Source organism: Sorex fumeus, unplaced genomic scaffold (genome assembly GCF_029834395.1).
Source record: "Sorex fumeus unplaced genomic scaffold, SorFum_2.1 ptg000072l, whole genome shotgun sequence".
NCBI lineage: Eukaryota > Metazoa > Chordata > Mammalia > Eulipotyphla > Soricidae > Sorex > Sorex fumeus.
In genome coordinates this window covers 35,820,044-35,836,761 of record NW_026606129.1, presented here as the reverse complement: position 1 = coordinate 35,836,761, position 16,718 = coordinate 35,820,044, and the positions used below count along the sequence as shown (strand labels likewise).

General features: G+C 45.3%; 1 protein-coding gene across 2 annotated transcripts in view; it reads right to left on the bottom strand.

Moving 5' to 3' along the window:
• The window catches only part of CNOT10 (CCR4-NOT transcription complex subunit 10), a 57,869-nt gene that overhangs the window by 8,877 nt on the left and 32,274 nt on the right, over nt 1–16,718 (bottom strand). Inside the window, exons 12-15 of one of the 2 annotated variants that reach the window (XM_056129143.1) lie at nt 14,004–14,177; nt 12,535–12,615; nt 2,362–2,475; nt 769–899 (exon numbers count right to left, since the gene is read on the bottom strand). In XM_056129143.1, the coding sequence (XP_055985118.1) occupies nt 769–899; nt 2,362–2,475; nt 12,535–12,615; nt 14,004–14,177 (500 nt within the window). The remainder of the gene's footprint in view (nt 1–768; nt 900–2,361; nt 2,476–12,534; nt 12,616–14,003; nt 14,178–16,718) is intronic. The other variant, XM_056129145.1, reaches the window with a different exon arrangement.

The window sequence follows — 16,718 nt, the reverse complement described above, 5'->3', positions numbered from 1 at the left end:
ATCACTCTGGCCCCCTTAGCTATTAACGTAAACTAAAATTTCAGGGTGAAAATTAAAAAAAAAATTTCCTTTAAACTTCAGAATCACCAAGAAGAGAAAAATAGAGAGTCCTATGGAAGAGGTCAGTGGCTTTAGGTACGGGTGAGAGCTTGCATCTGCGGTGGTCTGTGGTAAGTTGGATACCGAGAGCTCTGTGAGCACCCCGGCCAGGACAGGGAACTTGGCTGCCAGGGAGCCTGAGTGACATGGGCCCCGGTGCGTGTAGGAGCCTTATACCTGCGGCCACAGCCACAGAGGTGACGGGACCACAAAAGGCCAAACTAGCAAGCAAGCAAACAGCAAAGAGAAGAGCTAGGTATAAGACCCAAAATAAGAGAATGAAACCTAACCCTGTCAGTCCCTCAAAACTGAGAGTTCAAACCCAGCACAGTCAACACCCAGGTCTCCTCAACAAACCATTAGTTCAAAGTCATACAGCTGAAAGGAGTGAGCTAGAACTCTCTTCCTTCCCCTTGACAGTGCCCTTAACATCCATCTATCCTTCCTTCCTTCCTTCCTGCCTTCCTTCCTTCCTTCCTTCCTTCCGTCCGTCCGTCGAGGAGAGGTGGGGCACACCCACTGTTGCTTAGGGGACCGTGTGGTATTGGGGAGGGGAGAGAAAAACAGAGAGTGAGGGGGACAGAGGGAGAGAACCCCCTTAAACTCTCACGCATCCTAAGTTACAAGAGTGAATGGGGACTGGTTCCGATCGAATGTGTCCTCATTAACCTTGTTCCTGGTCGTTGGAAGAGATTCCTAAGGAGACGTCAGTGACATTCTCTGGGTTCAAGTGAGTAATGGCATCAGATATTCTGTCCAGCGAGATGAGGGCTTCTGCGGCATATAAATGGCCCAAAAATCTAAAATGAAGCAAAAGAAAAAAGAAAAAAAATAGATTCCTAAACAAAAAGTAGCTCATCACTCAAATACCAAAAGTACAGTAAGATTATGTTTAAATCATTTCAAATCTTTGAATTAGATCTAAATCTATTAAAATGCCAATAAATGCTTAATCAGTTAAGGTCAACCTCCCCCCCCCCCAAAATAAATCCCACACATACATTTGGCAGTGCTCTGGGCTGACTCCTGGCTCTGTGCTCAAGGACCACTCTTGGTAGAGCTCAGGGGACTTTCTGAGGTATTAGGAATTAAACCTAAGTTGACTGCTGCAAGACAATTCCCTTACCCTCTGTACTATCTCTCTGGCCCCTAAAATTTCTTTTCCCTCCTTTTTTTTTTTTTTAATAGTACCAAGGATCAAACCCAAGGTCTGACAGATGCAAGGTAAGTGCTCTGTCCCTGGGTGAAATCTTGGTCCTACATTTCATTTTGTGCTTTCATTTATTTGGGTCCCTCACAGTGATACTCAGGGACTACCTCAGCTCCCGGGGTCACTCCCAACAGTGTCTAGAGCCAGCCGGTACTGGGGCTTAAATTTCTCCAGTAACTACATTTCCCTTTCTTTCCCCCCATACTAGGTAGTGCTCAGGGGACAATACGGAATGACAGGGATTGAACCCAGGCAGTGGCAAGGAAAATGCCCTACCCACTGTACTATTTCTCAGTTCCTTATCTGACTGCTTAAATTGAATTCTACAAAGCAGATTTATCATGCTGGCCAAACTCCTTAACTTTTTTAGGACTCATATATTTTTTTAGGCAATGGACAATTCCAAGTGTCCAAGCTTCTGCCTCCTCATATTCAGTTGAGTGCAAATGAAGTAAAAGTTTTATTTGGGATTAAAAAAATAGGTGAGAGGGAAGGAGAGAGGGGAGAGCGAGAGAAAGAAGGAGATAGAGATGGGGGAGAAAGAGAGAGGGAGAGAGGGAGGGGGAAGGAAGGGAGGGAGGAAGAAGAAAGGGGGAAGGAAGGAGGGAGGAGAGAGAGATGTTTAAGAAACCAGTCTGGGGTTGAAGTGATAGTACAGTGGATGTGGCTCATCTGGTTCAGTCCCAGCATCCCATACGGTTCCCCGAGCACCGCCAGGAGTAACCCTTGAGCATTGCTGGGTGTGACCCAAAAAACAAAACAAAAACCCCCACCCGACCAAAAAACCCCTACAGTCTTTTCCAGAGGGGAGAGAACCAAGAGTACACATTTTAGGTTGAGATGCAGCGAGACTGAAGACAGAGACTGTGACAAGAAATGCTTTAGTCAGTTGTTTTCTTTTAGATAACAAATATATATATATATATATATATATATATATATATATATATATTCCACTGGGGGAATGAAAAGAAGTGACTATGCACCACAAATTAACCAGAAACATTCCAACAGAAGCAACCAGGGAGGGACACGGAGCAAGGCATACTTACTTCAGAGATCCTGATAGCTTGGGCTGCTGAAGGAGTTTATCCGCATGATTCAAAGCCATAAGGTTATCACCCAAAGCCAGAGCCACGTAAGCACTACAGGCGAGTATGGAGCATCTGGAAGACAAATGAGAAGGGCTGAATACCTGTGTCACAAAGAGGCTCTACAGTTAAGTAAGAAGGAACTCCACAATTACAGTGGCAATGACCGTACACCACGAAGAGAGAGAGAAATTCACAAGATGTGGCTCAATGAGTTGAGTGCACGCTTTGTATGCTGGGGCCTGGGTTCGATCCCCAGCACGGATCCCTGGATTACCATAGATGAGAATGACTGCTGAGCCTGAGCCCTGCTGATGTGGCCCCCAAACAAAACAACAAAAATAATCAGAATGATGTATAAAAGATCACCTCTATTTTTGGTCTTTTTTTTTTTTTTTTGGTGTGTGTGTGTGGAGGGGGATTGGTTAGGGGATACACTTTGAGGATTTAGGGTTTACTCTTGGCTCTGCACTCAGGGATCAATCCTGGCAGAGTTTGGGGGACCATAAGTGATGCTGCAATTGAACTCGACTTGCCCACTTGCAAGGCAAGTGCCCTATTTGCTGTACTGTCATTCCAGCCCCTAGGACGACCATATGAAACACAATTTACCTACTGATCTTAAACATCCTGGAGCCAGAAAAACAGTGTAGAGGTAAAGGTGCCTGATCTGCACGGAGCAGACCCCTGTTTGGATATGGTCCATATATGGTCCCCCAATCTACGCTTGGAGAGATCCCCGAGCACAAAGGAAAACAAACTCTAAGCACTTCTGGGTGTGGGCCCAAACCCAAATCAAAATCAACCCAAAACTTTAGTTTCCATTCAATTGTACTCAATCTTTAACAAAATAACCAAATACAATTACAATCAATATGCTTATTTTGTTTTGGGTAACACTGGGTGTTGCTCTGGGATTACTCCTGGCTACATGCTTAGAAATCCTTCTGGCGTGCTCAAGGGGATCATGTGGGATGCTGGGAATTGAACCCTGGGTTGGCTGCATGCAAGACAAGCACCCTACCTGCTGTACTATCTCCGGCCACAACAATGTATATCTTTATTAGGCTGTAAGACAGAAATATATTTAGGGGCTAGAGTAATAGTACAGTGGGGAGGGCATTTGCCCTGCATGCAGCCGACCTGAGTTCTATCCGTCATATCCCATATGGTCCCGAGCACCGCTAGGAGTAATTCCTGAGTGCTTAAGCCAGGAGGAACCCTTTAGCATTGCGGGGTATGACCCAAAAGAAAAACCATGTATTTCACGGCTCAGTGAGAAGGTCATAGGATATTTCTATAACACCCCACGTGCTATAGAAGCTGATTCTTACAATCCAGGCCATGTCTGTAGTTCTCAGCAGATCATGTGCTATGCAGAAACACACTGAGTCAATCTGACGCAAGGCAAGTGCTTTACTCCTGTTCTGGGTCTTCGGCACTTGAGGTAGAGTTATTCTTGCTACAGACATTTGGCATTTTACTAAAAGAAAAAGCCTTCCCTGAACCTCTTAAAAAGTATATACAGGGGCTGGAACAATAGCACAGCGGTAAGGCATTTGCCGTGCACCGGCCAACCTTGGTTCGATTCCCAGCATCCCATATAGTCCCCCGAGCACTGCCAGGAGTAATTCCTGAGTACATGAGCCAGGAATAACGACTGTGCAACGCCGGGTATGACCCAAAAAGAAAAAAAAAAGAAGTCTATACATATATCTTTCATGGTAAGCAACAGTATCAAGAGCTTCTAGAAGAATTCCATTCATGTAGGTATGACTATCCTAAAAGATATTCAAGAAAAAATAAATCAAGTGGAATGAATACATGTATTCATGTACTAAAAATAGCTGTCAACACTTACTTAATTTCTTTTTTTGTTTTTGGGGCCACACCTGGCAAGACGCTCAGGGGTTACTCCTCACTCTGTACTCAGAAATTACTCCTGGTGGTGCTTGGGGGATGCTATATGGGTGCTATATGGGATGCCTGGGATCACATTTGCATCGGCCGAGTGCAGCAGACCTGCGTCACTGTATTATCTGTATTATACCTCTCCAGTGCCAACATTGTTCTAAGTTTTATTAGTAAAGTAAAGGCCCTCCCGTTGATCATCGATTTGCTCGAGCGGGCCCAGTAACGTCTCCATTGGAGACTTTGTTGTTACTGTGTCTGGCATATTGAGTACGTCACGGGTAGCTTGCCAGGCTCTGCCGTGCGGGCGAGATACTCTTGGTAGCTTGCCGGGCTCTCCGAGAGGGGCGGAGGAATCGAACTCGGGTCGGCCATGTTGGCTGCGTGCAAGGCAAACGCCCTACCGCTGTGCTATGCTCCAGCCCTAGATTTCTGTTTTTTTCCCTGTTCAGTTTTCCACTAAATAAGCAGCTCATTCCCATAGATCTAGCAAAAGTTTTGATGCTAAATAGATGCCTGAATGGTACAAATGGTCATCTCAAAACAGAGGATTTTGAGTAATGTTTACAAATTACTATATAAATGTGTGTTTATACACACAGACACACACACAGACACACACACAACTAAGGCATGTTGATTTTCATTCCAGTCTAAGGAAACAAAAAAAACAGCTTTTGAAGTCTCTGAATTCTCTGACTAGAAACTGCTCTTCTAGTAAACGCACAGCTGAACAAATTTGAACAAAAAAGATTGGGGTCCCAGAGATACAAGAGTAGCTAAGGTGCTTATTTTGCGTGCAGCCAATCTGGATTGGATCTCCAACAACACATATAGTCCCCCAAAGTCCCCCAGGAGTGATCCCTAAGTTCAGGACCAGGCACCACCAGGTGTGGGTCAGAAACCCAAACCAGGGCTGCAGTGATAATATAGGGTTTTAAGACTTTTGTTCACTATAGGCAACCCAGGTTTGATACCCAGCATGCCAGGTCCCCCGAGTGCTCTAAGAGTGACCCCTGAGTGCTGAGCCAGTAGTAGGCCCTGAGCACCGCCAGGTTTGGCCCGTAACCAAACCCAAACCTAAACCCCCCATACTGTCCACTCTTCTCCTGTTGTTCATCAATTTGCTCAAGTGGGCCCAGTAACATCTCCATTTTGAGACTTGCTGCTACTGTGTTTGACATATCGAATACATCACGGGTAGCTTGCGAGGCTTTTCCGTGCGGGCGAGACACTCTCAGTAGCTTGCCGGGCTCTCTGAGAGGAGCGGAGGAATCGAACCCGGCTCTAGCCGGGCTGGCTGGGCGCAAGGCTAAGGCCTTACTGCTGTGCTATGGCTCCAGCCCCATACATATTCCTGAAAAGCAGGAGCTCGCATCTTTGGTCTCTGCCGGAGATTTGGTAGCTGCTTGAGGTATTTGCTCCCGGCACCCAGAGATGAGGATCAATCTCTAGTCCCAGGATCTCGAACAAGCCTCCCGCCCCCCCCCACCACTGCCAGGCCTCTCCCACAGTTGGGGGCTCTATCTGCACCACCCACCGGCATGCCACTTAGGGTGGACAAGTCAAGTCATGTCAGGAAGTCCACAACAGGATCGTATACAACAGGGTGAAAACCTGTTTTCCTCAATTGTCACCTTTCCCCCAAATTCTTTTTTTTTTTCCTTTTTGGGTCACACCTGGCTATGCACAGGGGTTACTAGCTCATGCACTCAGGGATTACTCCTGGCGGTGCTCAGGGGACCATATGGGGTGCTGGGAATCAAACACGGGTCGGCCACATGCAAGGCAAACACCCCTACCTGCTGTGCTAGCTCTCCAGCCCCCCTCCCCCCAATTCTTTATCCCATCAAATCGCAACAGAGTGCAAGATTTTCCTAACAAAGTCATCCTTCCATTTAAACACAAACATGTGCCTCACAGTCTATTCCAACTCACCTCCCAACACCCACTCACTCACCCTCCTTTTCCTCTAAGAAATGAACATGCTGCAGCCTGGTTATACTGGAGATGAACACTCCATTCTTGCAGCCTGGCTATACAAGAAACTGGGCATGGCTTATCCACTCAAGCCCCTGGAGAAATCCTTTTGTTTTGATAAGCTGCTACCTAAAATGTTGACCCCCCCCACAACTACTTCCTGAGCCACTGTCTAATCTGCTTTACAGACCACTCAGTGGATCTGACAGTTCATCAGACTGGAAGCAGCAGCCCTTAAGGGCAGACACACTAGCTCCTCACCCCCTGCGGATCTGACATAAGCCACTCGCCTCTACATACTGGGGGAGCTGGGGGAGTTGATGCTGGGTCCACAGAACACAAACCGTTGGAAAGAAAACAAAAGAAGAAAAAGAAAAAAGGAAAAAACACTTTCCTTCAAGCACCAAATTAGAGCATTAAGAGTTGGACAGTTCTCAAGGCACTGAGTGCATGCTCTCCATGCAGGAGGACCCAGGTTCAATTCCTGGCATTGCATGGTCCCCTAAGCACCACCAAAAGCCATCTCACCCTCTCCAGTATGGAGCTGGGAGTTGCCACTGAGCCCTGAGTACCAGTGGGTCTAGTCAAAAACAGAACAAAATACAAACCCCCCCCCCCCCCCCGCCAAGAAAAGAAAAAGCTTTAAGAAACTGCTAGCAGACAAAAATGTTTAACATTTTCCGGGGAGTTGTAGACATGCCCCCCAAAAAAGCAGTGCTCAGGGGCACTCTTGGCAGTGCTTGTAGTGGTGGGAATCGAATTCAATGTCCCTCGTGCAAAGCATTCATATTAGTGCCAGGGATCAAACCCAGATTGGCTGTGTACAAGGCAAGCGCCTTATCCCTGCATTATCTCTCCAGACCTTAAGATATTTCTTTTCCTTCTGTTTTTTTGGGATACACCTGGGGATCCTTAGGGGTTACTCCTGGCTCTAAACTCAGGAATCACTCCTGGCAGTGCTCAGGCAACCATAAAGGATGCTAGGGAACAAAAACAGCATGCAAGGCAAAGGCCTTAACTGCTGTACTATGCTCCTGCCCCGAGATATTTCTTACATATTAAAAAAGAAGATTGGGCTGGAAACAGATGACTGTTTAGTTTTGAGTGATCCGGGAACTAAAGCAATCTTCTAATCAGTGCCATGATGTGTTTTCAATTATGTACAAGATACAAATAAACTGTCTTCCCTGATTTAGTATACCAGTCCTTTTAAGCCATTTGAAACTCACACTTAAACTCTCTTAATTTCTAAGAATTGTTCTGATCTGGAAACAAATTGCTATTTAATTGTGAGAACATTTTTTCTGAAGGCTATTTTGTTATTCGCTTTACCGGATAAAACTGCGTGGCGACGGCCTGGTATGGGCCCGACGCTCCAGCGCCATCCATTTTCAGGGCTAGTTGATTCGGCAGGTGAGTTGTTACACACTCCTTAGCGGATTGTTATTAACAGAATTTCAGTACTGCTTTCAGTGGCATATGCCTTCAACAAACACAACTATGATTAGCTCAGGTTGGATTTTCGGACCTACGTTTATTTATGTTCAAGTGAAAAAAATGTGTAACTAATCAAGAGCTGTGGGTCTCTGCCAGAAGCAGCCACGATGATTTCCTACGTATCAGCTATGCGGAAAACAGGGAATGAGCTTTCACATTGGTATCCTGGATATAACGTAACACAAAGGGTCAAATATGAAATCCGGAAAAACTATACACTCGCCACACATACTTCTTAATCACATAGAAGAATTCAGGCAAAAATAGAGAAAGTCGAAGAAACCCATGATCTCAGCAGAGCACCCCCATGCTTACAAGTGCCTCCCACATTCTGGCTGGCTCAGGCCACACGCCGGCCCCTTAATACACCCATCTGCATCATGAGATTTTACAGCTTTGAACATGACTGCACAAATCTTTTCTGACGCCTCTCCTGCCCCCATTGCCAATCTCCACATTGCCATCACCACGGTCTTAAAATCTCTTCTTATAGATCCAGCCCAAGGCTCCTCCCATCTTAGTCCATATCCTTCCTCCCATCTGCTTCTGTAAGGAATAAAGGGTAACAATAAGTGCCAAGGAGCCTATCTTTCCTTCACACTCTGATGGAATTCCCTGCTGAGACCCTCTCCCCAGAAATAAGGAAGTCATTTTATTTTCTCCAAAGATCTGAAAGTTGCTAAACCTTACGACTAGGGCACCTTGCAAGGAAAAAGATGTTGCACCATGAAAAAGCACAAAACTCTGTACACTATTATTCCAGGCTTTCATACCATTTTAGCCTTTTTTTTTCCTTTCAGTTTTTGGGCCATACCTGTTTGTATTCAGGGGTTACTGAGGAAACCATATGGGGTACCGGGGATCGAAGTGGAGTTGGCCAAGTACAAGGCAAGTAAGTGCCCTACCTGCTGTACTATTGCTCCAGTCCCTCATACCAATTTTAGAAGGTAACACTAAATCCAATAATTATGTAGTCAGTCACTATGGGATAATATACGTAAGTTATATGTATATATAAAACAACCCTAAAATTAGTACTCACTCAAATCAGTGAAGAATAAAAAGCTTAAATATTATTTCAGGGGCTGGAGCAATAGCACAGTGGGTAGGGTGTTTGCCTTGCATGTGGCTGACTCGGGTTCGATTCCCAGCATCCCATATGGTCCCCTGAGCACCGCCAGGGGTAATTCCTGAGTGCATGAGCCAGGAGTAACCCCTGTGCATCGCCGGGTGTGACCCATAAAGCCAAAAAAAAAAAAAAAAAAAAAAAAAAAAAATCAAGTATCTGTCAACAAGAATTTTCTTCATTTTCATTAAGGATTTAGGAAGTTCCCTTAGTAATAGTATGTCATATTCACTGCAGTTTTGTATGTAATAGTAAAGAATGAAAACTTTTTTTTTTTTTTGCTTTTTGGGTCACACCTGGCAATGCACAGGGGTTACTCCTGGCTCTGCACTCAGGAATTACTCCTGGCGGTGCTCAGGGGACCATATGGGATGCTGGGAATTGAACCTGGGTCGGCCGCGTGCAAGGCAAACGCCCTATCCGCTGTGCTATCACTCCAGCCCCGAATGAAAACTTTTTAAGCATTATTTTTGTTTGTTTTTGGAGTACACGGCAGTCCGCAGGGTACCACATGCAATGCTTGGGATTGCATTTAGGTAGGCCAAGTGCAAAGTAAGTGCTTTATTCACTGTACCACACTACTGTCTGTAGCACTGTAGCACTGTCCTCCTGTTGTTCATTTTCTCAAATGGGCACCAGTAATGTCTCCCTTGTGAGACTTGTTACTGTGTTTGGCATATCGAATACGTCATGGGTAGCTTGCCAAGCTTTGACGTGCAGGCATGATACTCTCAGTAGCTTGCTGGGCTTTCCGAGAGGGGCAGAGGAATTAAACCTGGTCGGCTAGGCTGGTGGCATGCAAAGCAAAAGCCCTACAGCTGTGCTATCACTCCAGCCCACACTACTGCCTAAGAACTAAAAAAAAAAAAAAGTTAATTTGTTTTGTTTTTGGACCATACTTAGCAATACTCAGGGTCTGCACTCAGGAATTACTCCTGGCTGTGCTTGGGGGACCATATGGGATGCTTCGGATTGAAAATGGGTACCCGAGTGCAAAGTAAGCACTCTACACACTAGACTCTCTCCTGCTCTGAATGAAACAACTCAGTACGAATGTCAAATACTGTATGTCATACCTAATAATACAACTCTACATACTCAAGAAAGACTGAAGAGAAAGTCCAAGACTTTTAAACAGAACTTAAACTAATTCTGAACAACCTCTAAAAACAACGTAATCAAATGAAAAAACTAACGTAGAGAACAGTGTGGACAATACATTAACTGCTAGTATATATATCACCATACATTCAGATGCTGAGGTAAGAAAAGCTTTTTTTTTAAAAACACATTCACACTCAGGACAAAATCCTGGCATAGTGAATTTATTGCAATTAAATGGTTAGGATTTAGGGCCAGAGAAATAGTATAGCAGGCAGGGCGCCTCTCTTGTTCATGGCTGACCCAGGTTCGCTTATTAGCATCCTATGTGGTTCCCGAGCCTGCCAGGAGTGATCCCTGAGTGCAGTGCAAAGAATAAGTTCCTGAGCACTGCTGGGTGTCGCCCCAAACAAAACAAATAAAAAAGTTAGGATCTGATTGCTCTTTAATAATGAAGTTATATTCATCATTTTGGCTTTGTCATTGTTTTACTGATAATTTGTCCCTATCTATTTTTCTGGAGGAGAAAGGCATGCCAATAGCTGGTGGTACCAGGGATCAAACCTGGGTTGATCATGGGCAAGATGAGCACCTTACCTGCTGTATATTCAATTTGTTAGCTTTTACCGTTTTGGTGCCACACCCAATGGTGCTCAGGGGACCATAATGGTGTTGGGGATAGAATCCTGGTCAACCACGTGCAAGGCGAGTATCTGCTGTACCAACCCTCTAGCCCCTTATCTTCATTTTTTCAAAACCAAGAAAAAAGATATTCACTTGATATTGACTTCCCGTTAATCGTCGAGTTGCTCGAGTGGGCGTCAGTAATGTCTCCATTTGTCCCAGTCGCGTGCTAGTGTAGCCCAGTGGCGTCTGTTCGCTCTAGGAACATGAAGAGCCTCAAACCGATCGTTCATGATCTTGATGAAGAAGTCTGACCATCTGGTAGGTGGGCAGCCATGCGGTCTTTTGACATCCCGTGGAATCCAGTCGGTAACAGCTCTAGTCCAGCGGTCGTCTCTAAATCTCATTACGTGTCCAGCCCACCTGATTTTTGACGCCTTGGCAAATGGGACAGCATCCCTGATTCTTGATCGTCGACAGAGGTCGGAACTCCGGATTCTTTCTCTCACATGAGTGAAACGTAATACTCCAAGCATAGCTCTTTCGATTTCTCTTTGGGAGATCCGAATAGCGTTCTCATCCTGTTTGTGTAGGGCCCAGGTCTCTGAGGTGTATGTTAATGCAGGAAGAACAGTGGAATCGAAGAGATGTGCCTGGAGCTGGAGGTTCTTCGTCCTCTTAGCTATTTCTTCGACACTCTTGAAGGCGTTCCAAGCCACTCTCTTCCTTCTGAGCAACTCAGGTGCCAGGTCATTTGTCATGTTGACTTCTCGACCTAGGTACACATAGCTGTTGCATTCGGAGATGGTCATTCCGTTGAGAGCGAATGGAGCTTCAGGAACGAGGCTGTTTCTCATCAACATTGTCTTCGTAAGATTCAGCTGTAGTCCGACCTTTCCACACTCACAGTCAAAGTCGGCCAGCATTTGTGCCTCTTGGCTAATGTTTGGTGTTATTAGAACAATGTCATCAGCAAAGCGGAGGTGGTGTAGTTGCCAACCACGTTTTTTTTTGCTTGCTTGTCTCAAAAAAGTTATTAAATAGAAAATAAGAACTGACTAATCACAACACAGAGATGACCACAATTGATGGTTCTGACAGATTCCTCAGGTTTTTTTGTGTCATGCTCAGTGGCGCTCAGGGCTTAACTTCTGGCAGTGCTTGGGCAACCATATGTGGTGGAGACAGAATGTGATCAGTCAAATACAAGGCAAACACTTTACCCACAGTGCCTCTCTGGCACCTGAGGCAAGTATTTCCTAACAAAAATTTTAAATCATTTTGCTTTTATTTATTTATTTTTCCTTTTTGGGTCACATCCAGCAATGCTCAGGGGTTACTCCTGGCTTTGCACTCAGGAATTACTCCTGGAAGTGCTCAGGGGACCATATGGGATGCCAGGAATTGAACCCGGGTCGGCCGTGTGCAAGGCAAATGCCCTATCCGCTGTGCTATCACTCCGGCCCCTCATTTTGTTTTCAAAACAAAAAAATATCTTAGGTCAGAGAGAGAACGCAGTAGGTAGGGTGCTTGTCTTGCATGTGTTTCATCTTGGTTTAATCCCTGGCACCTCATATGGTCCCTGTGCCCCTAAAATAAGAAAAAAAAAAATCCCCACTCCCAACAATTTAAAAAAAAGACATTATATACCAACTAGATGATGTCACAAGACCAAAGATGGGTTAAGCATTTGACATTCAAAGAGTATTAATTCAAAATATGAACAGAATAAAAGAGATTAAACACAGGGCCCGAGATCTGGGTTCTGGCTGTGTGGTACAGCACAGGATACCTTCACTGGAAAGCTTCAGAGTGAGGCCCTGGGGCAGCCCAATAGCAACAAAAACGACACACTCCTTTCAACATTAACAAAGCTAATTTGTTTTGATACTCACTTTAAGTTTTCTAATTCCTGTTTTCTCAATGGAGAAGAGGGTGGAGCTGGGATAAATTTATCTCCATCATGACTCTTACTGCTAAAAGAGAAATAGAATCTTACTTACAAAACCAACAATGAAATGTAAATCTTTGTTTCCGTATCTCTATTTTTTTGGTTTGTTTTGGGGCCACACTAAGTGATGCTCAGACTCTGGCTACTGCACTTGGCTCTACACTCAGGAATCTATTGACCAATCTATCTTCCAATTATTTATCAACCAGAGTGAAACATAATTTCTGATTAGAAAAGAAAAATATTCTGCTTTTCCCCAAAATTTTTTTGTGAGAAAGATATATTTTAATAACAATTGCTAGGATGAAAATTTTATTTCAGAAGTGCCAGGTGTGAGGCTGGAGCAATAGTACAGTGGGTAGGGTACTTGCCTTGTATGTGGCTGACCCAGGTTCAATTCCCAGCATCCTACCTGGTCCCCTGAGCACCTGGGAGTAGTTCTGAGCACAAAGCCAGGAGTAATCCTGAGCATCACTGGGTATAGGCCCAAAACAGAACAAAATGGTGCCAGGTGTGGACCAGGGAGATGGCACAAGGGGCTAGAATACATGCTTTGCAAGTAGGAGCACCAGGTTTGATCCCTGGTACCATGTGGTCTCCCAAGCACTGGTCCTGAGCACAAAGGGAGCCTCCCGATAAATTATAAAAGGTGCCACGTAGAACACAGTGTAAGTTTCATACTTAACATGTTTACTTAGTTATTATTAGCTTATTATTATAAGCTCTCCCAATTTCTGGGGATTAGGGATGGGGAATGTCTGGTCCACAGGAATCGTAAGGCCAGTGAAGTCGTGTGGTCTGGCCCTGGTAAGGGAGGGTACACACACAGAGGCTTCTTGTCTGCTGCCCGGACTGTATGACTCGCAAATGATCTAAATATCCACATGCCCTTGGCAGGTAAAATGGTTCCCCCCAACCTGATACGAAGTTTGATTTTTACTGCACCGTAGAACTGTCCTCCCGTTGTTCATCGATTTGCTCGAGCGGGCCCAGTAACGTCTCCATCGTGAGACTTGTTGTTACTGTGTTTGGCATATCGAATACATCACGGGGAGCCTGCAAGGCTTTGCCGTGTGGGTGAGATACTCTTGGTAGCTTGCCGGGCTCTCTGAGAGGGGCGGAGGAATCGAACCTGGCTCAGCTGGGCAGGCTGCACACAAGGCAAATGCCCTACCTGTTGTGCTATCGCTCCAGCCCAATTTCTACAGAATATTAGAAATACATGGAAATAGAAGTTAGTGGAGATTGGTAAGAATATGTAGAGTTCATATTTATTTTCCTTTTAGAAACAAACCTTTATTATTATTTTGAAAATACAGGCAAAGTTTTTGAAATTACAGAGCATCAGGCTAACAAAACCCCAACAGGACTTGGCAGAAGTGCAACAGAGGGTAGGGTTGAGGATTCCAATACCTGCAAGTCTCGTTTTCAGTGTTTTCGGGGTTCCCACCTAGTTGACTACTATTTTTGGATCCATTTTCCTGTTTTGGGTCCTGCTGTTCTTCCGGCAACAACAACAAGGCATTTCTGAGACAAATAGCCGCAAACTCCATACTGGCTACAGGAATTGCTGAAGATTGTCCATCACTTAAAAGAATAAAATTATCAAAGGAAAAAAAATAACACGAAGTTGAGAATATTCTCTCATCAGGAATAAAATCAATACAATTAGAGATGAAAACTTTGCCTGCTGGGGCCTGACAGCACAGCAGGGAGGGCGCTTGCCTTGCACACAGCTGAGCCAAATTCGATCCTTGGCACCTCATCTAGTTCCCTGAGCACACGATGAGGGACTTCTAAGTGCAGAGCCAGGAGTGAGCCCTTGAGCACTGCCAGGTACGGCCCCAAAACAAAACAAAAATTTTGCCTGATGAGGTAGAAAGTTTACTTCTTTAACTTTATTTATTTATTTATTGCTTTTTGTGTCACACTTGGCGATGCGCAGGGATTACTCCTGGCTCTGCACTCAGGAATTACCCCTGGCGGTGCTCAGGGGACCATATGGGATGCTGGGAATCGAACCCGGGTCGGCCGCATGCAAGGCAAACACCCTGCCCGCCGTGCTATTGCACCAGCCCCTCTTTAACTTTATTTTTAAGTTATTATTTTTTTGGGGGGTTGGGGCCACATCTGGCAATGATCGGGGTACTCCTGTCTCTGCTCTCAGTAATCTCTCCTGACAGTGCTTAAGAGAACCATAATGGATGATGAATAGTGAACCCAGGTTGGCCGCATGCAAGCCAAACAGTCTACCCGCTATGCTATCTCTCTGGGTCCCTAGGGTAAAAAAAAATTTTTTTTCTTTTGGGTGGGAGGCGGGGAGGAGGGGGTAGATGACGGACGAACACCTGTTTCTCAGGGATTTTACTCCTGGCTCTGCACTGAAGAATTACTCCTGTCTATGCTTTGGGGACCGTATGGAATGCCGGGGATCAAACCCAGGTTGGCCGCGTGCAGGGCAAAGACTTTATCTGCTGTATTATTGCTCTGGCCCCTAGGGTAGACATTTTAGTTTAAGCAACTATAAGACAGTGCTCAAGAAACCAAAGTCTGAAAGGAAATTTTCACACTGAGCTGAGTTCTGGTTTATTCCTGCGTACAAAAATACCTATCAATGAGTTTTAAGAATGTGGAGCTTAGGGCTGTAGAGAATGATAGTACTGCAGGTAGGGCGCTTGCCTTGTATGCAGCCAACCTGGATTTAATATCCAGCATCCCACATGGTCTTCTGCACACCATCTGGAATAATTCCTGAGTGCAGAGCCAGGAATAACCCCTGAGCATCACCAAGTTTGCCCCAAAAGAGGGAAAAAAGGAAGAGAGAAAGAGAAAGAGAGAGAAAGAGAGAGAGAGAGAGAGAGAGAGAGAGAGAGAGAGATGATGCTTTAGGATACAGGAGGTGGGACACTTGCCTAGCATGCCACTAAGCCCGTTCAATCAATAGTACCACATATGGTTTCCCCAAGCACAGCTGAGGTTTCATCCTGAGAGTGGGTGAGGCCCGGTCTCCCAGTCTCCCTCACCCCAGGGGGGAAAAGATCAACTTCTAGTCTGGGCTGGAGGCATGGCTCAGAGGTAGAACAAATGTCTCTCAAGTGTGAAGCTTGTGTTCAAACCCTGGCATTGCAAAAACGAAACAAAATCTCCCAGTTTTTCCCGTAGCAGAGAACACTATTTTGTGTGTTTGGGGGTCGCAACCAATGTGCTCAGGTCTTACTCCTGGTGAGCTCTGGGACCAGCTGAGGTGCCAGGGATGTGCAAGGCAAGCGCACGCTGCTTCTCTCAGGCCTCAAGAACACTTTACTTTTTCTGTTGTTTTTGGACTGCGCCTGGCAGTGTTACGGGGATCACGAGGTGCCAGAGGTTGACCCTGGGACTGCAGGAAGCAACAGATGTGCTCGAGCCCTTCAAGTTAGCATCCTTGCCCCAAGGTTTTTCATTTTTGGAAAAACCCCAATAAACCCAAAAAGCCAGAACCAAACAAACCAGCTCACCTTCTTCTCAAATTCTACTATTTTGGGATTAACAGTTACTTTAAATCAAAATCTTTGTTTTGGATCACACCTAGGGGTGCTCAGGGTTGACTCCTGGCTCTGGGCTTAAGACCACTCCTGGCGGTGTTTGGGGGACCAAATGGGTGCCAGTGATAAAACATTCTTAGATACCTCTAAGATGAATCTATAAGATAGCTCACATTCTTCTTTGTTATTCTTGTTTTTGGGCTACACCCTGCTGCTTAGGGCTTATTTCTGGCTCTGTCCTAAGGGATCAATCCTGGTGGTGCTTGGGGACCTTTGGTATGTTGTGGATCTAAGCTGGCTGGCAGCATCAGCAGTGCGCAAGGCAAGTACCCTCCCCTCTGTACTATCACTTCAGCCCCTGTAAATTGAAATCTGAATGGAAAATAAAGATGTACACATATTTTAAGACTGGTCTGGCTAGGATCTGAGAGACAGCACAAAGCACCTGCCTTGTCAGTGGCTGATCTGGGTTCAATCCTCAGTACCATGTAAGTCCCCTGAACCCTGCCAGGAATGATCCCTGAGCACAGAAAGAGGAGTAAACCCTGAATACTTCTGGGTATGACCCCCACACCAAAAGAAATAAAATATGAAAGACATCAAGTCT